Source organism: Penicillium psychrosexuale, assembly GCF_028828465.1.
Source record: "Penicillium psychrosexuale strain IBT 29551 chromosome Unknown utg000004l, whole genome shotgun sequence".
Taxonomy (NCBI): Eukaryota; Fungi; Ascomycota; class Eurotiomycetes; order Eurotiales; family Aspergillaceae; genus Penicillium; species Penicillium psychrosexuale.
The window spans coordinates 8,115,833-8,141,083 of NW_026643189.1; the positions used below are offsets into that span (position 1 = coordinate 8,115,833).

Genomic DNA, 25,251 nt, shown 5'->3' on the forward strand with positions numbered 1-25,251 from the left:
TGACAGCGGGATACTGAAGTCGAATGCGAACAGAAGAGCGAAACGACCCCACGACAAGATGCTTGCGGTTTTGAAGGTTGTTCTCCGTACTGGGCGACCTCCCATGGGAAATTTTGACCGCCTGGCTCACCGCCGGATTTTTCCCTTTCTTTTTTTTCACTGCCCGATGCAAGTACTAACTAGTTACGGAGTAGATAGTTGGTTAATTGCCCTAATCCTCCGGAGTATAATAAATTACCGCCTCTCCCTATCATCGATAGAATCTGGAGACAGAAATAACCCTCTTACTGGGAGATTCGATCATTTCACTCAATGCAGCAAACCGATTCGTAGTGTCTTTCTGTTACGGCCCCGAGGGTCACCTGCACAACTGGCCTGTATGGCTCGACGTACTTGCTAAGTAAGCGCCAGGGGTATACACACACCGCGCACATGGGATTCGACCGACAGCTGGTCGAATGTTAGAATGGGACCGCTAATTTTTAGCGCCTCTTGGCCCAGAGGAACATGTATTAATCCGAATTCCGAGAGCTCGGCGAATGTCAGACATCAGCGAATGTCGGGATTCTTTTAGGGGTTATAATACCCTAGTACAGAAGAAGATAGGATTTAGTGGTAAAGATAATACTGTAAATAATGATCACGGGGTCTTTATGAACGTCTATTATAAGCTATGAAGACATCCTAGTATAAAGAGAGATCTCGACATTCGCTAAGACCCCTCTGAGCAGATAGATGGTCGAAACGCGGATTAACACGGATTAATATATTTTCCTTCACGCTAAATTAGCGGTCCCATTCTAACATTCGATCAGCTGTAAGCCCGATGGGATTAGAACCTTAGCGATTAGTCTACTCAATTGCTTGAGCCATCTTGGGAACCTCCACTCTAGTTCGAAACCTCCATTTCAGGATACGCTAGTAGCTAGTCCTAACACTTTCAGCAAAGCGCCGAATTCAGCTGCCTCTGTCTGAAGCTCTTTCTCGGTGATTCGAAGGCCACAAATGCTATCTTCGAGCATCTCCAGACCCTCGCTAGCGTCAACGTGGTGCATGGCACGATTGGGTCCCTCGATGGGTGAACTGACCCTCATGTTCCTGGCAGCTTTCACATTGCTGTAGAGACCCGTGCCTAGTAGTGAGGGGATGGAAGAGAAGAAGATTTGGGCCAATTACAAGAGCGATGCATCACAAAAAGGCTCGAGAAGGCTGAATGGAAGCCCAGTGCCAGGGTCTTAAGATAGATAGAACTTGTAACCGTCTCATGAAATGATCTCGTGGTAAATTCTCCGGTGGTATAAACCGGGAGGTGGAAGCCTATATGTCCGAGTTAATATATCCAAGCGTTAGGGCCGGCCAAAGAAAACCCGTTCATTTGGGATACACGGCTCGAACCTGACAAATGGCCACCACCGCGTTTTTGTGATATTTTTGGGGATAGCGAATAGTTTATCGCAATTGGATGTATAAAGTACAAAAAGAATCAAAAAGAAATCTCCGATAGGGGGAATCGAACCCCCGGCTGCCGTGTGAGAGACGGCGATGTTAGCCACTACACCATATCGGATAGGTATGACGAATTACTTTGTTAGGTTTAGCCCTATCAATTTGATTTAGCGCTCTTTGTCCTTATACGTCTCTGTACTATAAAACCTTCCTTATCGCCCTAACCCTTAAGCGGTATGTCATACTAGCGGCAGAAAATTAAAATACTTGAATTACTATCACAGGCTCCATAGTAAGCAAGGTATCTAAGTTCGCCAACATCAAACCTGGGAAGTCATTCAGACTATATAATTCTCCGTGTCTGATACAACTACAGTAGGCTAACGGAATTTGCATTAAAAGAATGCATAAATGTATAAATGCATAATTGAATAAATGAATAAATGAATAAATCAGCAATTGATTGATTCTAAGATGTATTCATCGATTGGCATTCAATCCGATAGAAAAGGTCGAATCTAATAGCTCTCCAATTGAAAGAAACCATGGATGTATTCATCAATTGACATTCAATCTGATAGAAAAGGTCGAATTTAATAGTTCTCTAATTGAAAGAAACCATGGATGTATTCATCAATTGACATTCAATCTGATAGAAAAGATCGAATCTAATAGCTCTCCAATTAAATTGCATTTAGCTACTTTTTTCGGATATAAGATAGTGTTGTATCCTTTCGAAACGAAGTTAGTTTCTGCTAAGTAACTGCAGAATACAAAAGCAAGGTAAGCAGCTTTTATATTGGTTTTCTCCGTCAAGATAACGACTCATACTAATAAGAATAGATGGCTAATACTCGAGTCCATCGCTCGGGGTCCACTTTCCAGCTACTCACGGCTGGACCGTCAGTAGTGACACAATCCCAATCTTACGAGCACGACAAAATACCCTTGCCATTATTGAGAAAACAAGTTTCGGCCTGTACGCTTGAGTTTTTGAATGAAGGCGAGACTGCGAATGGGGCCGACGATGAGAAGAAGAGCCATGTCGTCCTCAGACTCGCGTTCAAGCATACTATCATGAAAGCTACACCATATGCGCCTCCTTCGACAACCGGTATCTTGATCAGTATTGATATTCACGGCAATATCCCCGATTCCTATAATATGGGCAGTAAATTGGTTGTTAAAACACTCAGTTACCAAGGACCTCACCAGAGAGCCCTGAAATCGATCGACATACCAATTGCCCCGGGCAAGACTGTCAAAGACTTTCTGATACCTACCAATTTGTCTAAAATCCTACCATTTACATTTGTATTTGATGGGAACGGATATATGGGCTGTAGGGACTTTATGTGAGTCGCAATTCCTTCGAACCGACTCTTTACTGTGGCATACTAACTTAAACATTAGGTCGCAATTCCTCCGTCGTTTGGAAAATACTGAGGTTATCACTTTTTCAAGAGAAGAAGATAGTGCGGCTTTCTATCGGCATTTCAATATGCGTTATGGCAAAGAGGGTATGACATGGTTCAATCCTGTTTTGCGTGGTGATTTTCCGGATAATTACTCCTATATCGTTCTGACTGATGTGATCTACCACTGAGGACTTAGTGCAAGTGCGTAGGTATCGAAATACTACAGTCTGACTGTGTTGAGCTCTGAAAGCTGAATCTACGATTTGATTTTCGTTCTATTCACTACTTTCGCTAGATATATACATGTACGAAGCGACCCTTGAACATCAAGAGCCTGTGGATGGAATCGCCGTTGATCTGAATGGGCTATATCGTCGGGTCTATATAGATACGTAATGTATTTAGATATAGAACTAAGGACTGAAAGTCCGAGCAAGGGTCCTTTCACTGAACTGGGTGCTTTGGAAGCAGACAATTGTATAAGAGAGTAAGCACAATAGATACTCCGACTGATTATCTGGCATTGGTCTGACGAAACTGGGGGAAAGAAGAGACAAGGGAGAAAGAGACGAAGAGAAGCTATCTAAGGGAAGAGGTCTGTCACCTTAGATCATCTGATATCCAACAGATGCTCATTTCCCGTAAGTGATTATGCCTAGCCAACATTTGAAATATCCAAATCTCTGATATCTATTAGGAAAAACTTGTTAGTAAGATAATCCTCTAAATAAAAGGGGGGTTCTACCTACAATACCGACTGCTACCATGTAGAAACCATCGTCTTACTACGGAAAGCCCTTTTAGGTTTTGAGTAGGTATGATTGGAATCATACTATAGTACTCAGGGGGGAGTGGGTCTCCCCCTAATTGCTTGCCTAGAGCAAAGTACATAAAAGTCTCAGGAAGAAAATTGACTTGACGAAACGCGGAAACCCAGAGCTGGCCGTCTATATCAACTAGAAAATGTGCTTTTTTAAGATCTGTATAACAGCAGATCATTCTCTCGTGGCTGAAATCAATATAGTCTACCTCTTGGTTAGGTAGTTTAAAGACCTTCAAAACCTAAAATAAATCATATTAGTTCTAAAACTATTTAGTCTTAAAGCTTAGGGATACAAACACGATTCAAATGACCCTCTAGGTCCTGGATAGAAGGGTAGGCAATATCCGATATCTGATTATCCCAAAAGATTCTCATATGGATATACCCCCCGCCGACGGGACCCGGTGTTATATCAAGGGGGACCTCGATAGAAACAAGATCAGAAATAGCTCTTGCTCTCTGTATATCGGACGCAATATAGTCGGTTTGAATGAATTCCATAATCAGATATAGTCTATCTGATATACCGAATACGGCATAAATTTCAGGAATACGAATAGCGGCGCTTGCCCCAATCCGATCAAATAAAAATTGTTGATTTTTCCATTCGCAATAAGGGACCTCATATTTGATAAAAAACTTTTCGCCATTGTGGACGTGGATGAAATGGTTGTCCCTCCGACCTTGTTTAGTGCAAAGCAATCTAACTTGCTCTTTACTAGGCAGGTCTGGGGCATTTGGAGAAACAAAATCGACAATGTCACTCATATCGGCGATCGAGAATGAGATGGAGACGTGAGGCAATGAGATGGAGACGTGAGGGGGGGGAAAGGAAAATTTGCGGCGTCACTGCAGGTATGACTAACTAACTAGTTACATAACGTAATTCACATAGTTACGAGCCGCCACCCCATCCAAAAACGCGTCCATGAATTATGTTGGACATGGTGGTCACCTGACCATCAGCCCGATGCGGCAGGCACCAACCCCCATAACTAGATAGTTGGGCATTCTGCCCTTTAGGAATTGACAACTCTCTCCCTCTTCAATCGCATCACTACATCGTAGTCACATCAAATAACAATGCAAACAGGAGGTAGTCGCCGATCTGTAGAGACATATGGCTTTGTGCGTGGTTCTATATAGTCGCCCAACAATAATTCAGTTGATTGAAAACACTTGGTTGTATAGTGTATATTTTTAATAATCTTCGATAACTATCTTCTATGTTACATATTGTAATGGGTAATTTACTGCGTGGTATAATGTATTTATGATTTACCTACCAAGTGTAGCACTTCAAACTGGTCCCCGTGGAGGTGGGAGCAGGGTTGTATATACGTCGATGTAATTGTTTCATTGGTGGCATTCCAGTTTGCAGTCGGGCAGACGTATTACAGACCTGGAAACAGGTTTGAGTGGACTAGGTTGATGTCTAGGTTGATTGTAAGGAAGAGATCAAGATCGAGTATGTGAGGGAATGACGAGGAAACTCTCAAGCTCTGGCTGCTGGACTATGCTGATAACTACTATCTTGGCGGTATCGGAGGCACAGCTCCGGCCGCAATATCGAAAGTGACAATAGCATAATCCCTTTATCAGCCAATTCACTTGCTTCTACCACTGACGTTCATCTCCCAGTTAGGCGAATTCGGCGAGTCTTAGTCGAAGGGCCTTAGTCCTGTCTAGCGAGGCTATGGCAGGAATAGAGGTAACGGGTACTAACACTAGATGCCTGAAGGGTAAATCCCGTCTTTACTACTGTCAAGTAGTAATATGCCCACTTGCGAGTGGCGTGGCGAGGCTCCATTTTATATAATGGCAAATGTCACAAGGCAGAGTTGGTGTTAAGCAGAATTAGTGAAAAAGTTGTTAGACTGGGCAAAGTGCTTTCCTGTAGGTTGATTGTGGACAACAAAGTAGTTGCTGAGTGTGGCTGGTTAGCCTTGGTGTAACGACTAAAGCTTGAAAGACATAAGCTTCGTTTAGGGATTAGGCTATTATAATTTATTATCTTTGCGTTTCATCATCACCTGCAGTGGTAACTCAGTGGTAGAGTGTGAGATGTATGTATCCTCGCTTCTAAAGTGACTAGTTGCCTCAATACTAACATCATCCTAAGTGCAAATCTCGAAGTCCCGCGTTCAAGTCGCGGTCATTGCTTTCTTTTTTTACTTCCATTTAAAGGAACTCTAGAATCAAAAATACTTACATAAAGTATACTATTATAACTAGCAACAAGACAAAAGAGTGACACCTGCGTTTCCCGTCGAAAAGAAAGATCGTAGACTATACACTCAGGCAACCACAACCCAGTTTCTGGCGGCGCACGACTTAGAAAAGAAAAAAGGCCGAAGACGCACCGGAAAGCAATTGGGAAGCGCCATGTCAGATCAGGAGGTCCATAGGAAGCTCGAAAGTCAATCCAGTATGAGATCAACGTTCCGATGGCAACAGTACTACCCTCAATGCAGATAAGCAGACCACGGTTGCTTGACTGGGAGCTGGGAGGTTTCTAAATGAAGTTAATTGGGTCCCAACTTATACCTCCTCGCTATAACGAGTACCCAGAGTAGGATAATGCCAAATTTTGGTCACGGCTATAGTGAAAAGTTCTGCTGGATTTTCACTCCTCCGTAGTCAACAAAACCAGATTTTGATTCCCCCATCAATAACTGAGAAGCAGCCAAGGAGATATATATATGCCAATGTGGCTATAGGGCTTGGCCAGCAGCCAAGAATGAGCTGGTTTCGAACCGACCAGACAGGAATTGTAGAACGTAATGGTGAGACAGAAAGGTATGCCATCTACGTAGAAAGAGACTCTGAATTGAGCGGTACTCATAAAACCTTGATACCTTGATCTCAACAATCATGTACCTACTTCCTAGTTCAGCCACAGAAGACTGAAGGTCATGACTCGATATTGACTCATGCTTAGGACACTTCGGTGGCCTTGACCCCGAGGAGTCAGGAGTCCAAAATTGTTCCTTCGCCGAGAAGGATCCAATGTTATCATCCTGATCCTGGTGACAAAAGGTGGAGAAGAGGCATTTCTTTCGCCAATCATACATCCAGCGATTTGATCATGGAAGGTCAAGCGGATGATATTGAAGCAATGGTGGCTTTTCGGGGGCGGAAACGGTGCTTGAGTACTGCTCGGGAAATTCTTGTGACCGGCGTTGAGGCCTCGGCTTGGCTTAGGAGCGGGACTCTGCGAGCGGCGCCAAGAGCACCCGCCTCCCCCTCAACTGAAACATCAGATTCACAGGTGACCCTTGGCGCCAAGGGCACCTCTCAGAGTCCTCTCCATCACGAGGCGCCATTTTCGGGCGAGCCTCGGGTTGGCAAACATCATTTGCATACCCTATGAGCATCCAGAGAGTTGCAAGGTGGTCCGATCTTGGCATATTTACGGCTCAAACGGTAAAGCACTGCCCCATCTCAAATAGGCAAGATATCCGGAATCACGTCGGCCACGAAATCGAGTCTCACACTTCGATCCCCACATTCCACCGAGGTTTTTGACAGCCTTGGCAAACGAGTTTTGATGAGAAATGAGCGGAAGCGAAGAAGAACCTCCGCAACCTCACTGTTTTATTGGGCTTCACGATCCACGAGACCTGCAGATTCAAGCCACTTGCCGAGGAATTGATATCAGATATGGTGACGTCAATACGAATGAACAGGGAGGGAATATCCTCACCACATTCCTGCCGGCAACAAATAAGAAAAGGCGCGAAGAAGGAATGTGCAAATATATAGGAATCCATCCGTAAATATGTGCAGACCAAGTTATGTACAGGCAGAACGGGTATCTAGAACTCCAGCGTCCTATAATGGTAGACGATCATACTCATCATCGCCCTGGTTTTCATCCTTATATGATACCAATTGATACGTGCCACTGGGATTACATCCCTGCCGAAGTCGACGGTGAACAGCATAGTAAACACCGCATATAAGGCAGCCAAGTACCACAAACACAATGCAGCCCAGGGCCCATGTGCTTATATGGGGAGAGCCTTCCGATGGTAGTCGCTGGAGTATTTCTGTTACACCGAGGCTCTCTCCATTTGAGTTGATTGCGCGTAGGCGGAAGAATGAATCAACCTTGGAGGTCAGTGGAATTTCAGTTTCGAACCCGTCGCGAGGGACCTGGTCGATAGCCGTGAAGGTCATATTTCCGAGGTCTTCACCGTCCCATGCCTCAACTCGCCATTCAGCTACCTCGGTCGCACCGTTCCAACTAATAAAGACACTCTCCGGTGTGATTGCAGTGTCCGGGAGTGTCACAGGATTACCTACCCAGTTGAACTTGAACACCCGGTAGGAGACGACACGACCAAATGTGAAGAAAGCACAGGCACCAAAGTGCACATCGCATACAACATCGCCCTCTGGGGAGAACTCGGTGAAGGCTGCAGAGTGACCCCAGCCCACGAACACGTTCCCTGTGTCTAGTACTTGCAGATTCCCTTGAGAAACGGCCTTGATATCGTGCGGGTGCTCGAAAGACTGCAGTAATGTTGCCTGCCGCGCTTCTATATCCAGATCAACGATCAGGCCGCGACTCACGGCCGAGAGGTTTTCATTATTATAGGCTGCGTTGTCGAACAAGCTGAGGCGGTTGGGTCCTTGCCAGCGAGCGTCGTGCTGCCATGAGAAATCGGTGGCAGCTCGATCCGAAGCCTCGGCGAAGTTGTTCCGTTTCCCTCCTAGCGACCATAGGACATCGCCAGTGATGCCATCTACACATGCAACAGTATGGAGGTGGCGCATCGAAACCAGGTACCGGCCCTGGTCATCCTTGTCCACACTGTTGATGTGCGAGTGGTCATACCCCGAGGCCCGTTCCTGACCATTATCTCCAATCGGATAATAACTATCACTCGGGTGGTAAAAATCGGATGCGCGCCACTGAAATAACAGTTCTCCGGTTTCGAGGTTCACTTCCTGGAACACTCCATCATACATCCATCCCAGCCCCGGGCCGCCGATAGAGCTCAAGTCCATCGGGATAGGGTCGTAAATTATCAAGATTGCGGTATCGTTGGAAGTGATTTGGAAATCGTGCATGTCGCCGTCATACATGCCGATTGGAGACACCACGTACTTTTGGGTATAGGTCGAATCAAGCTGTAATTGGACGATGTGATTAGAGAACCGGAATTGTGGTGAGCGAGCTTAATGTATGTATGACCTACCATGTACCATGACCCTCGTCCATGACCGTCGGATGTGTCTCCTTCCCAATAAGTGAGGTAGTCCTCGCCCTTGTACCGCTGTACTTTGAAGTCTTGTGTCGTACCCTCATTCCATTTTGTCCACACAAGTTCCCCAGTGGGATCCAGGATCATCGGACCAGGATGGGCAACTGAATCGCCCCGAGGCGCAAGAAATGTGTACCGGGGATCGCATTTTGCGCCAGGCGGGGTGATTTCGACAATGGGCGACTCTTGATCGAAGGAGTTGTAATTTCGATCTGGACCGAACCCTTGAGCTCCTAGATCATACCAGCTTAAACCGACGCGGAACCGGAACCGGAGAAGTTGTGGGATCGCAAATAGATAAAATAGAATGAAGCCCCCAATGGCGGCGAGAACTAGAGCAATCCATCGGAAGGGCAGGCGGGCATGCAGACGATCATTGCGAAGCCATGAGCTCAGGCGAAGCACGCTATCAGAAGTCCGCAAGAACATTAGCGCATCCCGGACGAAACAAGAGATTCGGACAGAGAGTCTTTTGCATCGGAGTCAGGGGCTGGGCCAGCATGGTTATATTTGACACTCTCCTTTTCACGTCGATTCTCCGTCTATCCGAAAGAGTCCTGGGCAGGAACCACTCGGTCTTGGCGATCCGAACAGTGGAACTCAGCTCGTACGCGTATGGGCGATTCGGGAGTTGGCGGATTTTCATCTTGTAGGAATCTCATGGTCTGCCAAGCTCCCCGTGGGTCGAAATCCCATTGAGAATTGCGCGTCTGCACCAACCAGCGATGAAAATATCTGCCGAGGGGCGCCGAAGGGAACGGCAACGCCATCAGCCCCACGCGTCGTCATCCAAGTATTCGGGGATGTGGCGTTAATATGTGGCGGTTGGGGTCAAATCTTGGGGATCAGATAAGAAAATTCGTTCCTACGAACTATCCATGGATGTTGTAACTAGATAAATAGATTCAGAATATACAGAGTCATCTGTAGTTCAATCGCAAGTCTACCGTTTTTTTCCCTTTTTCTTCTGCCGATCTCTCTGCCTCCTTTTCAACCCCCAGGTCGGTCTCAATATCTGTATTCGGTTTAGTCCTAAGACAAGGCTAGAACATACAACATACGTACGGAGTACGGAGTAAATTAAAAAAGGACACGCAATTCATATGATATTTCGTATTTTGACGCCAAGATTCGTCATTCACTAGATCCCCGATTGGGTATGTATCTATTTCGGCAGATGCTAGGCGCTTGGCACGGTACATGCAACATAGGGGGTTTATCTTGGAACTGGAAGAAGAACGGATTTAGAAATGCCGTGGTATATGTAGTAGGGTATAGAATATCTTATTGGTAGGTACGAGTACTCCGTACAGCAACCACAAATTGATTGCGGAAAAAATGTCGGGAAAATAAAGCAGTGTACGGAGTACTCCCGGTTAAGAACAGATCATGCGCATTGGTTATGTTGAAATAGTTGACTCACGACCTAGTATTTACTACATGCTTAGCTAGATGTAGAGTGAACGGACCTAAAAACTATTAGTCAACAACTCCAAATGAATTCATATGAATGGAACATATGGTAGACTTTATTTACGCTACTATGGTATTCTATTAATCATAACCGTCGATTATTTGTAAGTGAGAACATAATGGTGAAGTGCGACCGTCTAAACTACCTACAACATAGAATATTGTGTATGATAATGTCACATAGGTACACGTTGATAGGCAATGCATCTCCAGCTCACCTCCTTCGTTCCATATGAGCTAGCGGGTTGTGCGCTGAAGAAACCTCCCGTCTGTGGAGTTAATAACTGCAAGGATCGAATCATATTTGAGTGTATATTGTATACTCCATTTACTCCATTCTCTTGACTTTGTGTGGAGAAAGATATCCCTGGAATGTGGGATTCTAGAATGTATGATAATCTGCTATAGTTACTTATTTATGCTACGGAGTATACAAGTTCACATCTACAAGTCGACTCATAAGATAAAGCCCATTCATCTCATGAGGGATCTGCAGCATGACTTGTCCTCGAGCAAATAAACTTCTTCGGCTCCACTTTCGCGCTTTTCTTCCCTCCCCAGTTCTTCCCCCCTTTGATTATGACCTTCTCCGGGGCCCCTTGGCCTTGATCTGATCGCCTTTTCTCCTTTCCATTTGCTGTACATCCTGAATCGCCATGAAGGAAGCATTTGCCAACAATGTGGTGTCGCAGGACGTCGGAATCGATGCGACCGACCAGGATGATTGGGACATGCAGCGCCTAGGAAAGACCCAACAGTTCAAGGTGAGTTGTACATTTCCTAGGACTGGACGCAATACTGATCAGCGATAGAGAAACTTCCGTTTTTATTCGATCTTAGGTTTCACAACGACGTTGATGGCCACATGGGAGTCGATTCTGCTGTGAGTTTGGACGCGCGATATTATGATATAACACTGGGAATAATGGAGAATGGCGCAGCACGAGTACATACGGCTTGATTGATGGCGGACGAGCCGGCATGGTCTATGTGTATATTGCTTCATTTGTCGGATTCTTCTCCGCCGTGATCTCCATGGCCGAGATTGCCTCCATGTAAGTTCCTCCCCCCTTCGCATGTTGCGCATGGAGCGCATGGAGATTGACTAGCCAGCTCTCCAACATCGGGTGGACAGTATCACTGGGTCAGTGAATTCGCCTGGCCAAGGTGCCAACGATTCTTGAGCTATCTCACCGGTTAGCCGAAACCTCGAATTACAACCCGACGATCTCCACCGCTAATCCCGTTCTAGGATGGCTTTCGGTACTAGGCTGGCAAGCTGCGTTTGCGAGTATTTGCTACCTTTGCGGTACTCTGATTCAAGGACTACTGGTCTTCAACTTCTCGGATCCCTCCGGTTGGCTATATGGCTTTGAGCGCTGGCATGGGACACTGCTGACCATCGGCATCGCCGCCGTCGGAACTGTGGTGAATACCTGGGGCTACAAGATTCTCCCTCCCATGGAGGGTCTGATCCTCGCCATTCACCTCTTCGGCTTCGTTGTTGTCGTTGTCCTCATGTGGGTCATGTCTCCAGGACAGGCCTCTGGGGATTCTGTCTGGAAGGAGTTTACAAACGCTGGCGAATGGCCGAGCATGGGCCTCGCGTGTCTGGTGGGCCAACTGACTCCGATCTTTTCCTGGACGGGCCCGGATGCTGCTACACATATGTGTAAGTCAAACGCCATATCTCTCCTAATTCGCGATGGCTAATGTCTCTTAGCCGAGGAGGTCCAGAATGCTGCCTTGGTGGTGCCGTGGTGTATGGTTTCGACCGCTTTGATCAACGGCGCTCTGGGTTTCGTGATGCTAATCACCTTGCTGTATAAGATGGGAGACTTGCAGGATGTACTCGCCCCGGCGAGTGGATTCTCCTTCCTCCCAGCAGTCAATCATGCAACCGGCTCGATGGCTGCTACTAATGGTGTGGCTGCTATCATTCTTGTCATGGAAGTTTGCAGCGCCATTGGTATTCTTGCCACAGTCTCTCGCCAGACCTTCGCTTTTGCCCGCGATGATGCCTTGCCGTTCTCTAAGCAGTTGGCTCACGTTAATCGACGCACCCAGATCCCTATCTTCTCCGTGTTGGTATCGACCATTATTACCGTGCTGCTGAGCTTGATCAACATCGGATCTACTGCGGCTTTCAATGCTGTCGCATCTGTGATGATCGCTGCACTTTTCACCACGTACATCCTGCCGATTGCTGCCATCATTCGGGTCCGTTTTCAACCGGGTGGTATTCCCCCTTCGCGATTTTCGCTCGGTATCTTTGGATTGCCGATCAATGTCTTCTCATTGGCTTGGCTTTGCTTTGCCATCATTTTCACCTTCTTCCCAACCACCAATAACCCGACCCTGGTGGATATGAATTGGTCTATCCTTGTCTTCGGAGCGGTGGTCATATTTGCAATTGTTTTGTACATTGTACACGGTCGCCGAGTATATCGTTCACCTGTGACCCAAGTGCGCAAGGTTCAATAGAGCCATATCTTGAAGGTTTGCGCACTATCTATTTTGGCACCAAGCACTCGCCCAAATTGTTTTTGCGTATGTGGCATTTAGTAGATACATGTGGACATAATGGACATATAGATAATTTGATACCCCGTGAGCAGCGTTTAGTCCGAGCCAATCCCTGGATGCTGAGAACTCAGCCGAGTGCCTGGGCGCTGACAATGTCTTATCGAGTTGAATTGATTCGACCATAATCCTGCCCTATCAACGCAGAGTGTCCGGGATTCTCTACATCTACATACCTTTTGATGACGTCCTACTCCGCGTACAGCTCTCGACATGCTTATCAGCTCGGTCGAAGCCCCCCTCCGTCCAGCATGCACGTATATTGGACGTGATACCGAGTAACCTATAAAAGCTTTCATAAATTTACCGTGTGTACATGGGCGAAGTTCCCGGACTACTAAGAGACATGGCATCTGAAACCCGATATGTCGACCGAGTCATTCCACGTATCTCGATGCACGACTTTGAAGATCGCATCGATGAAATTACTGATCAACTCATCCATGCCGCCGAGAATGTCGGATTCTTCACCTTGATCGATCATGGAATCTCCAAAGAAGACATTCAATCCATGTTTGCGATTTCAAAAAGTTTCTTCGATCTATCGGACGAGGTCAAGGCAACTGTACCGTGGAATCCAAACAATGTCGGGTGGGAAAAGAACTCACAAATCCGACCGTCTACCGGGCAGCCCGACAGTAAAGAGTCATACCAGTTGCAGTTCGGCGAGAATATGAATGACCTCTGGCTCAAGTACGACGACCTGCCTGGTTTCCGGAACGCCTGTCTCGATTTTATGGATCGCGTCCAACAGGTATCGGAATGTTTGATGCGATGCTTTGCACGGGGCCTGGGATTCCCCGAGAGATTCTTCATCGAGTGTCATGGCATCTCACGACCGAACTCGCAAACAACTATGCGTCTACTCCATTACTTTGCCTTGCCGGAAGTTCCCGACGGCAAGGTGTATCATCGCGCAGGGGCACATGCCGATTGGGACTTTTTGACTTTACTTTTCCAAAGGGATGGCCAGGATGGGCTGGAAATCTGTCCCGGTCGCGAAGTGGTGACAGAGTTCGGTATTGGGGACGAATGGACCAAGGTGAAAGCCAACACTGGCGAGATCGTGTGCAATATTGGCGATTTACTCATGTCCTGGTCAGATGACCGGTTCAAGTCAACTTTCCATCGTGTCAAGGCCCCTTGTGAGCCCGAGGACTATTTTGGCGACCGATACAGCATTGCCTACTTCAATCAGCCCTGTAAGGATTCTTTAATCCAGGGGCCTTCGAAGAAATATCCGATGGTGACTGGGGCTCAGTTTACCGAAACTGCTATGAAACGGAACTTTGCTGCCTTGCAAGAAAGGCTGAAGACGGTCGCAGCGGCATAACTTGATCGAGGACGCGTGGGCATCAAGCTTTTGATCTGGGGGTCTGTTAGGAGTGTTTCCGCACAAGGGTCTTTTTCGCATAGGGGCTTTGGGGCAAAAGATAAATGCGGGGGATTGAGACAAGAGTTACGGCCTTAGGAAGACAGTAACGCCGCAGTAGAAGTCAATGAACATATTACTCCTATAAGTTTCCAAAGTCCCACCAAGTCGAAAATCCGTCAATGTTTCCGAGAGCGGATTCGGAATCTGCGTATCCCACAGTGTTCTCCATATCAACGAATTGCGAGGGATCCGTCCATAGCCAGGGGGTATTGGTCATTAAACTGTCAGCTGGCGCAACGAGTTTCTCGCCAGGATCAGGGCCGGAAGAAGCTGGCGTGGAAGATATGCGCGGTTTGGTTGGTGGAATGTGCGCAGCTTGACCACCGTCCGCAGTGTTAACTGTGACATTGGGAGACATCGCAACAATAATCTCCAGAGTCGAGGCAGGGCTGTCCTCCGCCTCTTCCGTAGAGACGGTTGGGGTTAATGATGGATGTAGCAAGCCACCCGTCGATACTTCGTGTGGCTTGGGTTTACAGTTGACTTGAAGAACATCCCACATTAAAGGTATACTAAGATGAATCTTCTCAGGCTCCCAGTCATTATCGATATTTTCCGACCCGGAAGCAATTCGAGTCATCTTGTCCAAAGTTTGATCCTGCGCGTTTGTTAGCATTGGAAGCAGCGGTTTGGTTTCATGACACCGACCAAGACCCCACAAGCTGGCGAAAAGGACACAAAACTCTTCAGGAACCTTCGGCATTTTGTGAAATCAACCTTGGATTTGTACTTTAGTCGGGGATCCGCGGCACAGCAGTAGTATAGATGCACCGTAGCTGCAATGGCGGCAGCGTGTCCGAAGAACGGATCGATCAGTCGCATCTTCTTCTCGGATACCATGTCTATCATGCGGACAAGCCAGGTAGCGTGTAACAAGACCAACTCGGATGAGCGTCTCCAGAAAGCGTTTGGGATTGCCAAATTGTCATTGTATTGTGATGCCACAATGTAGAGGAAGGGGTGGTTTAGAACCGTTAAAATGCAGTGGTAAGTAAACTGTAGCTTCAGCCATGGGGTCCAGTAGTTTCGGCTCGATCTCAGCTCCTCTGCTGTTCGCTCGTAAAATTTGACCGAGTCATATCGATGGCACTGGGAAAGCTTGTTCTCAATTTCTGTGAGGTCGGAAAGCACCATGGCGTACATCGAATCGTTTCGCCAGGGTTCTTTGAGCCTATTTCGAGCACAATCGGAGACATATATCCGCACCCTGCTCCATACCCAGCCAAAATGAGCTGCTAAGCTCCAAATCCCCATGTCGGATGATTTCGAGCACCCAAGATCGTCTGTCGGCAGCGGTGGAGGTTTCGCCTCCGTCCCATCTTGTTTTGCGCGGTCGCTACTGGAGGCAACATAGAAGGTACGCAGGACTTCCGATGGGATACAGAGAAACCCATTTTGCTGCCCGTAGGACTGCTCCAGACATTGGAGACTCCAGAAAAGACGCTTCTTTCGCTCGGCCATGGGACCTTCGCCTCCATGACTCGATTCGAGATCCAGCGTTGCCGACCGGCAAAGATGTAGAGCAAGACCGAGATGGAAGCGACCGAGGTGTATATCTCCATCTAGAATAATATTAACAATTGAATCCTCTCGACTTGGTAGCCGAGGCTCATACCTAGAAATGACGAATAAGAGAGTAGACAAAGACTCTCAATGGTTTCAAGCTCCACCGTGCCGTTAGCCATCCGAAGCATGACTAGGCTTCTTGCACTATCTCCATAATGTTGTAAATGGTCACGATCTCTTGAGAATCTTGAGGTCAAGGCGAGTAGGCAACAAACGAGCTCCTCTGACAGGTAAGTTGGGTCCGAGACCTCCTCACGATCAAAACACCAGATCGGCTGTCGATGGCAATATTCAAAGTAAAGATCAATAGCTTTGGCGATCGCAGATGATGACGGCTGAGAGATCGAGTCCTCGTAGCCAAAACCGAGGAAGAATGGGTCACTGATCGTGCTTGGTTCAATGGAGGGTGGACGTGTTGTGGCAGGATAGCATGTTTCTGAAATTGCACTTCCTATCTCCTTCTCCTGTGACTTTTCTGATGCAAGCGTTTGGGTTGATCTGCCACTCAGGATGAGGTTTACCTTCTCTTCGAGGAATGCTAGCCGGTCGTCCTGTAAAGAACAAAAAAAAAAGTCAATGATTGGTCACCGACAGCCAGAAGCCATTACATACAGATTGCCCTCCTCGAGACCCTCTGGGTATGGTAGTATAAAGGCATGGCTGATTCAGGCGGACACAGCTGGAGCAGGACGGTTTCTCGGCTGGACATCGGGTCTTCTTTCTTCTATATGGAGATCAGTGCCACCCGCTACTTACAGACAGTGTATTTGCATTACCTGCAATTAAGACAGGCCTCGTGGGAACGTAGCCTTCCGCGCGCGCTCTCTCGTGGCATCATTGAAGGGGAAATTAGAAAACGGGGGGCGGATGTAGCGGGGTATTGGAGCGATAGTCACGATAGTTAAGATAACTAGTTAAGAGATAAGATAGATGGAGATCGTCATGACAAGATTAAGAGAGGGGCATGTTTAGGAGATAATAACGAGATGTTCTTGGAATAATCGGAGAAAGGGGGAAAAGGGCGTCTTTTGGGAGGTTTTTCCTCTTCCCCTCGCCTCATAGGTGCCCCCGACCTAATCTACGTGCGTGGATGTGCATGTAACCTGAACTTTTATACTGAAAAGGGTTAAATGATCCCGTTTGCTATTCCTCTCTATCTTTTACTAATATTGGGTTTTTGTATGGACGAGGGCATTTGCGACCTACTTCCAAATCCAAATGGCCTGGGCTAGTCACCCAGAAGTATGTTGCAGACTGCTATAGTCGGTCTCTTTTATAGTAAAATTGGAATCCTACGTATCATAAACATATTCATATGACCTTCTTTGAGTTTATACCTGTGCATGTAACATGTCATCTTCGTAAGAACAATTCAAAGCTAAAAAATCAACGAAACATTCGCTATTATGCACATCGTTAAACCACCATAGTCTCCGGCGCTGTGGCTGCCCTAGATGGAGGTCCAGCTCCACATCCTCCTCCACAACAACCCCCCGAGGTCAAAGGTGACCCATCCTTACTCAGCTTAGAGCAGAAATCTATATCCTCTTTGCTGACTGCCTCTCCCTTGGGGAGTCTTTGTCGTGCAGGCCAAAATTGTTCCGCGGCATCTTCTTCCCGCTTATGGTGCTGTGTGATCAGGTCACGAACGACAGTCTGGAAGTTGACCGGTCCCTCTTCCGCGGGCTGGATTTTACCCATGTTGATATTCTTCTGTGTTTCGACACAGCGATCTTGGTTTTCGGACATAATGCGCTTGTACACTTGGCTGATGATTTCAAACTCTTCGTCACTAAAGTTCTTGTTGCGGTAAACCTCATAGCGCACTGAGCATGTCGTGGGGCCCGTAGGCACGAGTCGCTGCATGAAGAAGAAGTGTGGCCTGCGTACAAAATTAGCATCAATCGGATTACATTGCCGGACAATCACACTCACGAGACGGTCATAGTAGCATTGGGGAAATAGTAAGTGCTGGCAATCTTCAGCCCATTTGCAATCTCCTCGGGTGTGGATTTGGCATCCACGGCGTATGAATCGAGATTGGAAACCGAGGTGTCGGACTGAGTCGTTGGGAAACGGTAGCATTCGTTGTAGTGCTCTGCCATAACCTTCCAGTTGTACTCTCCACTCATCTCCCCGGTGTTATCAAAGTCATAGTCCTCGAAGTTGAAACCCGTGAAACGTGGCTGTAGGTCGATTCCTTTAAAGTCGTCTTCCCACGAGATCTCGGGCTTCTCGCTGGCATCTAAATTGACCCAGATAAAACCGTTGACATCAATATGGACGTGGATAGGAAGAAGGCCGTTCTTGCTCTTGTCAAAACCTTCCACTTCTTGGTATCCGGGTGCCTTGGCAAGCTTGCCATTAAGGCCGTAGGACCATCCGTGATATTGACAAGAGAAAATCCGGGAGGTGCCACCCTCTTCGGTAACCACTGGGAATGCACGGTGCCGACAGACATTGTGGAAAGCATTGACATTTCCCTCCCGGTCTTTCACCAAAATAAAAGCGTACCCGGCGATGTCGTATCGGAGCCAGTCGCCTGTTTTGGGGAAACGCAACTTGTGCGTGATCAGAAGCCATTTCCGACAGAATATGGCGCGTCGCTCCAATTCATGTATATCCTGCGAAGAATACCACGAGGAAGGGAGAGGGTGAGCCGGGGAATTGTTGTCGGCAGGGGTGGAATGTGCGTCGGTTCCCCCAAGTCCGAAGTAATTCTTGAGCGTTGACATTTCGAAGGTTAAAAGACAAGTCTTTCTGCAATGGAGGAATGCAACGCAATGTGTATGTCTTGAAACTCTATCAGAAGAAGGCGAGTCCCTTAATATAGATCGCGATCCCAATGACAACCATCATGATCATGAGTTCATACTTCCCAATGAGGATATGAATTCTACGGGTTTCGACCGATCACAAGATCGGAGCGGAGGCGAAGCCGTTGGTCGTCTAACCTTTTTTTCCCACTAGACCACGACGATCAGAGAGACAATCGGCTGCAATTTCCGCGCTGGGTGAACGCCGCTCGGGTGGTCGGGTTTCCTGCCCGGCTTGTTGCATACGTTGTACTGCATATGAAGATAAAACATTTGATATTCTATAACAGGCTAGACCGTAATAGCTACCGAACTTGGAAATAGATATCAGATTATTTTTGGACGAATAGGCTGGAGGCAGGATATCTTGGTATAAAACTTATAAAACTTCCCCGTATAAGCCTCAGCCGATCACATGAGCGGTTCATGAGTTTATCGAATGGGCCCCGATGAGCCGTTCGTTCTTTTGACATTCCAGGACACAATGTAGGAACTGTATTGAAATGCGAATATCTTGATTGCAGAGTTTGTGTCCTCTCGTGAAGGTGATGGTGGAAATGTCTGATGGCACTTTTACTCCATGAAATGGAAGAAGCTTCGTATCTCTCCGAACTCGCCAATGAAAGACTTTTTGAATCCTCATTGATCACAAAATACAAAATATCTTAATAAAAATGAGGAGGCCCCGGGTATCTCTCGAATGATCCGGAGATCGAAACAAGAAAGCGCATCAATTCGGGTCTTTTTTACTTGTCGGATTTATTACTGTCCTCTCATACAAGCAATTCTCGAATCAGAATTGCCAACCAACTTTCCAAGCCTTGACTGCATATCCTAATCCATCAATGAAGCCCCTCGGCCTGACTGGCTGAGGTAAATAAAGTCGGGCCATCTATCATTCAAATCGCCTTTCGTGGCCTTGAAGAAAAGTAAGGGGTCTGATGTTTTCATATCATTAGCGTGCCCTGATTCGTTCAAAGTATGTAATGGCTCCGAAAATTGGTAACTGCTCCTCTTTATAACATGATATATTGCCTGGATTGTGTCCTTCGCAGCTGCAAATCTTGCCTGGCCTGGGTGAAGCAGCTTTCAATGCCGTGTCAAATGTGTTGAGCTTTTGAGTAGTCAACTCCCTTCGCTCTGGTCCTCCACGACTTCCATCTCCCGTGAATACCTCTTCCTGGAAACGCCCACGGGACTGCGTAGGGAACTTCCATTTGTCAAGCAACTCCCGCGAAAGCCTGAGTTGGAAGCTTCCCACAATGTATTCTCGGATGGCAGGCAGGAACTTGAACGCACTGGATATGAGAATGTTAGTTAACATCCCCCGAAAAAGGTCCATTCTTGGGTTCACTTACTGCGCGTTTCCTCCAGTAGCAATAAACAAGGGCTTGTGCTCCAGGGGGAAATCAAAGATGAAATCGCCGGTCGGAATGTCCGTTGTACAGCAAATCCCCGCCTTTTCAAAGTCCCTTGATGCCAGCTGCGGGAAAAGATCCATAAATCCGGCCATCAGGGATTTCAAACCATCGGCCGGGATGTGATTAGCCCGTGAAGCGACTGCTGGGCTAGGCGGTGCCGATGTGACCGAGGGCTCCGATCGAGTATAACCGAAACTATGGCAGGCGACTTCAGGTACCTAGTTAGCTCATGGGAGGGAAGGCAAAAGAGCCAGTGAAGTAGATAGAAAGACCCCTGAGCTGAGTGACTTCATCTGGGGTGAGGCGCAGATATCCCACAACCTATCCCGCAGCGAGCATCAAAACCCGGGGTGTTATATAGTTGACAGGCGGAAGTCATGCCCCCGTCACGGGTGAAGGCAGACATCGGGGATAGAACTTTTGGGGCTTGGTCATATGAAAATAGCTCCATGCTCGGGAGCAGTAGGCCGATACATCGATATGGATATTGTCGATGTAATAATGTGTGCTGTACGGAGTATGTTGTATGGAGTACGCGAGATGACGAGGTCAACAACATGAGCGGTACGGGGTACGGCAGCTCACAAAGACCAAATATGCAACCTTTGCGTAGGGACCACATCCTTACGGAGTATGGAGTAGGAATATCATCTTCCATCTCCTGCAACATTGGTAGTGACGCATCTAAACATCGACTGAAGTGAGTAGGCGTGTCTTTGCAACATCAAGCATGGGCATTGACTTTGGACGTGTAGAATGGTTAGGCCAGTCAATCGCGCTGTTCGGCCTGTTCGAGGTACAGCTGACCATCACAAGATGATGTCGGCCACTATATTTCCATTACAAGTTGTCTGATATTTCCAAAATACTACTTTCAATCTTTCAAATGGAATTCTCATTGTTGTGGTGACCCCACAAGAACAATACCAAGATCCTCGCAGCTCCGAGCTATTCTTCGTATTGTTACCTTTTCATTGTACGCTTTGGGATTTAAAACTCCGTCTTTTTCCCTCCCCTGACTTCTCTCTCTTCAATCATTTTAGCCATGGAACGAGTCGTGATCGTTGGAGCAGGTTGGTAGCAGTTGACGACTAAATTGGACATTGGCTAACTTGTTTAGGTCTTTACGGGCTCATCGCAGCCAAGACGTATCTACAACTTGTCGGGGCATATGACGGCGAAAGCACAGCCGAACATACCGATGAAATCACGGAAATCCCTGCCTGTTTCACTAAGAGCATCGATACTTCCCCAACAGCCTCCTCCGAATGTCGCCTTCTTGTGATTGACTCTGCCTCGGATATTGGAGGTACTTGGGCCGAGGAGCGTCTTTACCCAAATTTGTTGAGTCAGAACTCGTATGGACTTTATGAATTCAGTGATATGCCTCTTTCCAACGTTGTTCCGGAGGAACAAGGGGATGACACACAGAATCAGTTCATTGCAGGCTGGAAGATCAACCGCTATCTCCGTGAATGGGCTGAGAAATGGCAGCTGAAAAAACACATACGATTGAACTGGACGGTAAGATACTCTCAATCCATTCTAAAATTGCGGGGTTTCTGAATGATCGATAGGTCGACGACATCAGCCGTCTAGACACTAAAGAGTGGAAGCTCAACATCAGTGTGTCCACGTCGCCGAGTCAACGCGTCACCATCATCTGCGATAAGTTGGTGTTGGCTACAGGACTGACCTCGGTGCCAAATATGCCCGATACGAAGGAGTCATCAACGGCGTCCGACGACCCTCCCCCGGTCATCCATGCAAAGGATGTTGGAGACTGGGCTCGGAAACACCTGGGATACCAGCCACTGAAAGCACCTGAGTCCGGGGCTGTTAAAATGTCAGTCACAGATTCCCCTTACCCACAATTGCGCTCGGTTGGTATTTATGGTGGTGCAAAATCATCCTTTGATCTGGTGCATTTCTTTGCAACTCTACATCGCAACGACCCAAAGTTGCACCTCAAGTCCACACAGAAAAATCCTGTTCAGGTACACTGGATCATCCGTGATCGAGGTGTAGGGCCCGCGTGGATGGTACCGCCAATGTCTACTCTCCCGAATGGCGACACCGTTGCAAGTGATAAGGCTGCCAGCAGCCGACTGCTCAGCCATCTCACCTCATGCTGCTATGAGACTCCAAAACGTCTGTCTCTCGGACCCGGGGGTCTCCGTTGGGAGGGCTCATGGCTAGCCCGGCTATTCCATGGCAACCCAATAGGCCGATGGTGGATTCGTTGGCTCTGGCGATCAATTGATAAAGGCTTGGAGGATACAGCGCAATATGGCTCAGATCCGAAGATGGAAAAGCTTCGCCCAGAGAACAGGTAAGTCTAATGAGAGGTCATTTGTGTTACTTGAAGACTGATGATTTCTAGTGTTGTCTCATGCGCATCCGGTATTGGCATCGCAAACCAGGAAGACCTCTGGGAAACAATTAGATTACCCCATGTCAACGTTTACCGATCAGCCATCATGGATATTGTCGCTACCAGGCCGGAGAAGACCACGCATCCATTCACAAAAGCTTCGGTGCACTTGGCAGACAGCAATTGTATTGATGAAGTTGATTTGGTCATCCACGCCACCGGATACAAGCCAATAGTGCCGATTAGGTTTAAACCTGCAAGTCTCCGTCTAGAATTGGGGTTGTCAGCCCTCGTGGACTCAAAGGGCGAGGATCTCCGAGAGGATCGTAAAATTCGAGTGGAAACACCAGAGAGAATCAATGGGCCGCTCGAGGCAACCATGAATGACCGTATCCAACGCTGGGACAATCTAGATCAATGTTCCGAGGTCATGGTCAGGAAAACTTTGAATGCGACAAGATGCGCTCTCACAGATCGGAGTCCTCCCTCGTGGGCCGAATCTCACAGGCTGGTGCCATATCGCCTGTTCCGCCGCATGGTTGCCCCCGAATTAGTCGCACGAGGTGACCGCTCCTTCGCAACGCTCGGTGTGATTTTATCATCAACCATTGCTGTTGTTGCAGAGGTTCAAGCTCTTTGGGTGGCGGCATTTTTAACAGGAGGGCTTGACTCCCCCGCGGACATCAAGTCAACCCAAGACCAGGCTTTTTCGCTTGGGAATATTCCGCTGGAGGTTATGGAGAACGCTATCTCCGAGGATGTGGTCCTGGGTTCATTGACGGGAACTGGCCTTGAAGTTGAAGCTATCCAGGTATGTTGTTGCGTGAAACCACAAGGACATCGTAATCTAACGATTCGATCAGTACAATGACATGCTACTGCGCGATTTGGGACTGAATCCCCACCGGCTCGGAGGTGGGTTCTACACTGAGCTGACCGGGGTGTATAGGCCTTCGGTGTATGCTGGAATCGTGGACGAATGGAAGAAGAGTCGAGGTTTGGCAGGGAAGAAAGAAACCGTAGTTGCGCCAAGTGTCGATTGTTCATCATGATTTTCTAGGTAGCATTTATTATTGAACGTCAAGTTTGACTCTCAACAAGTTCCTGCCGCCACGGCAACCCGTGGACCGTAAACACGGTGACAAATCAAATCAGGTGATGGTCAGGTGATAGTGCTTGCACCTTCCTAATCTGGAGGCTTGGCACCTTCTAGATTGGAGCTCCCCTCTAGCCCTGGAGCCTCCAATATGCTGCCATGAAGCATCAAAAACAACTCGACTGACCCGATGTCGCACTGGATGCATGCGCTGTCGTGTGGCGAAAATGTAACAACATGGATTCTCACCAATGCGTGCGTAGCACCAAAACACTGCTCGTAGAAGGCCGCTGCTGAACCCATTCATTTCGAAGGCGTCAAAAAATGCCGCACATCCCTCCAAATGACGGCGCCAATCAATTTAACGCCCAACACGATCTGATACTGTCATGTGACAACAAGCAAACAATTGATCTGATGACGAAATCCAATTCGCCGTATCAGACAAAACTACGTCACGTGGATATCAACAAACATTGGTTGCGTGAAAAGGTATGACGTAGTTTTGTCTGATACGGCGAATTGGATTTCGTCATCAGATCAATTGTTTGCTTGTTGTCACATGACAGTATCAGATCGTGTTGGGCGTTAAATTCGCGCGAGCAGACATCATGCTCAAGACAGCAGAGCAGTACGCAGGCCGCGACAACTTTAGGATCGCGCATTTGCAGTAAGGGGCTTAGCAGGCGAATCGCTTCCTGGTAAAGCTCCAGGCTGTCATATGAGTTTTGAACCCCCATCTGTCGGGCGGATATCGCGAGGATCGCATTCAGTAGGGCGGGAAATGATCGGGCCAGTGCGAACATCTGCACTCGAAGGGTACATCGCGAATCGAATATATCGAGCTGCGATCGGATCAGCAATGATTTAGAACACCACAAGCAATGTAACGTACCCATGGTGCCACCTGTCCACTAAAAATTGAATCAACTCATCAAATAATGAGACCGCCGAGTTTTTGTTGGATTGTGAATAGGAGCGTAATCGAGAAAATACAAAGAAAGGAGACTCGACTGGAAGACATGAGGTTGAAGTTGTTGAAGTGGAGGTTAATCGGGAGACATCGCCTGGCCACTTCCACTCCTTAAGACATTGGAGACTTCAGAAGTCTTTTGACAAGCATTTATTAACTAACTCACGTTACTTGCAGAATGTGCTCTATCTTCTATGGGTATCCATAGAATTCAGAATCCCCCAAGATTCAAGGGTACTCCTAGATCGACACTGCACCTCAACCATAACCTTCGATACTCCGTGCAGTGCGAATCAGCAGCCATATTCTGATCTCCACGATATGCTCCGTACTCCATAGGGCAAATCACAGCAAAAAAGGGGTGTGAACCTCACAATACAGTTGGCCGTAACCCTAGCACTCGGAGAAACAGACGCAAGGGATGAAAGACAGCTGGCATCTTCTTGCTGAAAGAGTTGTTGACCTTCTGCGTTATACTTGCAGGCACCGTCGAGTACATATCCTATACGGAGTACCATCATACCATTATCGGACCTCTGTTTGTCATCTGCATC

At 47.4% G+C, this 25,251-nt stretch overlaps 10 protein-coding genes across 10 annotated transcripts; 5 read left to right on the forward strand and 5 right to left on the reverse strand.

Moving 5' to 3' along the window:
* Positions 1-908: 908 nt before the first annotated feature.
* Positions 909-1,094, reverse strand: N7518_008949 (uncharacterized protein; the record flags this gene model as incomplete). The annotated part of the gene is made up of 1 exon (XM_057189876.1): positions 909-1,094. One exon carries the CDS (start codon positions 1,092-1,094, stop codon positions 909-911), a length of 186 nt encoding a protein of 61 aa, XP_057041579.1.
* Positions 1,095-2,289: 1,195 nt separating this feature from the next.
* N7518_008950 (uncharacterized protein) lies at positions 2,290-3,052 on the forward strand (the record flags this gene model as incomplete). Its single annotated transcript, XM_057189877.1, has 2 exons — positions 2,290-2,801; positions 2,860-3,052. 2 exons carry the CDS (start codon positions 2,290-2,292, stop codon positions 3,050-3,052), a joined length of 705 nt encoding a protein of 234 aa, XP_057041580.1.
* Positions 3,053-6,775: 3,723 nt separating this feature from the next.
* Positions 6,776-7,060, forward strand: N7518_008951 (uncharacterized protein; the record flags this gene model as incomplete). Its single annotated transcript, XM_057189878.1, has 1 exon — positions 6,776-7,060. One exon carries the CDS (start codon positions 6,776-6,778, stop codon positions 7,058-7,060), a length of 285 nt encoding a protein of 94 aa, XP_057041581.1.
* A 461-nt stretch (positions 7,061-7,521) lies between these two features.
* Positions 7,522-9,389, reverse strand: N7518_008952 (arylsulfotransferase family protein; the record flags this gene model as incomplete). The annotated part of the gene is made up of 2 exons (XM_057189879.1): positions 7,522-8,826; positions 8,895-9,389. 2 exons carry the CDS (start codon positions 9,387-9,389, stop codon positions 7,522-7,524), a joined length of 1,800 nt encoding a protein of 599 aa, XP_057041582.1.
* Positions 9,390-11,089: 1,700 nt separating this feature from the next.
* Positions 11,090-12,917, forward strand: N7518_008953 (uncharacterized protein; the record flags this gene model as incomplete). The annotated part of the gene is made up of 6 exons (XM_057189880.1): positions 11,090-11,197; positions 11,246-11,316; positions 11,375-11,488; positions 11,547-11,629; positions 11,686-12,105; positions 12,157-12,917. The coding sequence occupies 6 exons, from the start codon at positions 11,090-11,092 to the stop codon at positions 12,915-12,917; spliced, it is 1,557 nt and encodes a 518-aa protein (XP_057041583.1).
* Positions 12,918-13,362: 445 nt separating this feature from the next.
* N7518_008954 (uncharacterized protein) lies at positions 13,363-14,349 on the forward strand (the record flags this gene model as incomplete). Its single annotated transcript, XM_057189881.1, has 1 exon — positions 13,363-14,349. One exon carries the CDS (start codon positions 13,363-13,365, stop codon positions 14,347-14,349), a length of 987 nt encoding a protein of 328 aa, XP_057041584.1.
* Positions 14,350-14,530: 181 nt separating this feature from the next.
* On the reverse strand, positions 14,531-16,852 carry N7518_008955 (putative C6 transcription factor; the record flags this gene model as incomplete). The annotated part of the gene is made up of 5 exons (XM_057189882.1): positions 14,531-15,049; positions 15,100-16,013; positions 16,067-16,568; positions 16,630-16,741; positions 16,794-16,852. 5 exons carry the CDS (start codon positions 16,850-16,852, stop codon positions 14,531-14,533), a joined length of 2,106 nt encoding a protein of 701 aa, XP_057041585.1.
* Positions 16,853-17,433: 581 nt separating this feature from the next.
* Positions 17,434-18,752, reverse strand: N7518_008956 (aromatic ring-hydroxylating oxygenase subunit alpha; the record flags this gene model as incomplete). Its single annotated transcript, XM_057189883.1, has 2 exons — positions 17,434-17,899; positions 17,953-18,752. The coding sequence occupies 2 exons, from the start codon at positions 18,750-18,752 to the stop codon at positions 17,434-17,436; spliced, it is 1,266 nt and encodes a 421-aa protein (XP_057041586.1).
* Positions 18,753-19,788: 1,036 nt separating this feature from the next.
* On the reverse strand, positions 19,789-20,346 carry N7518_008957 (FAD-dependent oxidoreductase; the record flags this gene model as incomplete). The annotated part of the gene is made up of 2 exons (XM_057189884.1): positions 19,789-20,131; positions 20,192-20,346. 2 exons carry the CDS (start codon positions 20,344-20,346, stop codon positions 19,789-19,791), a joined length of 498 nt encoding a protein of 165 aa, XP_057041587.1.
* Positions 20,347-21,299: 953 nt separating this feature from the next.
* On the forward strand, positions 21,300-23,680 carry N7518_008958 (uncharacterized protein; the record flags this gene model as incomplete). The annotated part of the gene is made up of 5 exons (XM_057189885.1): positions 21,300-21,327; positions 21,375-21,778; positions 21,832-22,586; positions 22,638-23,439; positions 23,492-23,680. 5 exons carry the CDS (start codon positions 21,300-21,302, stop codon positions 23,678-23,680), a joined length of 2,178 nt encoding a protein of 725 aa, XP_057041588.1.
* Positions 23,681-25,251: the final 1,571 nt, after the last annotated feature.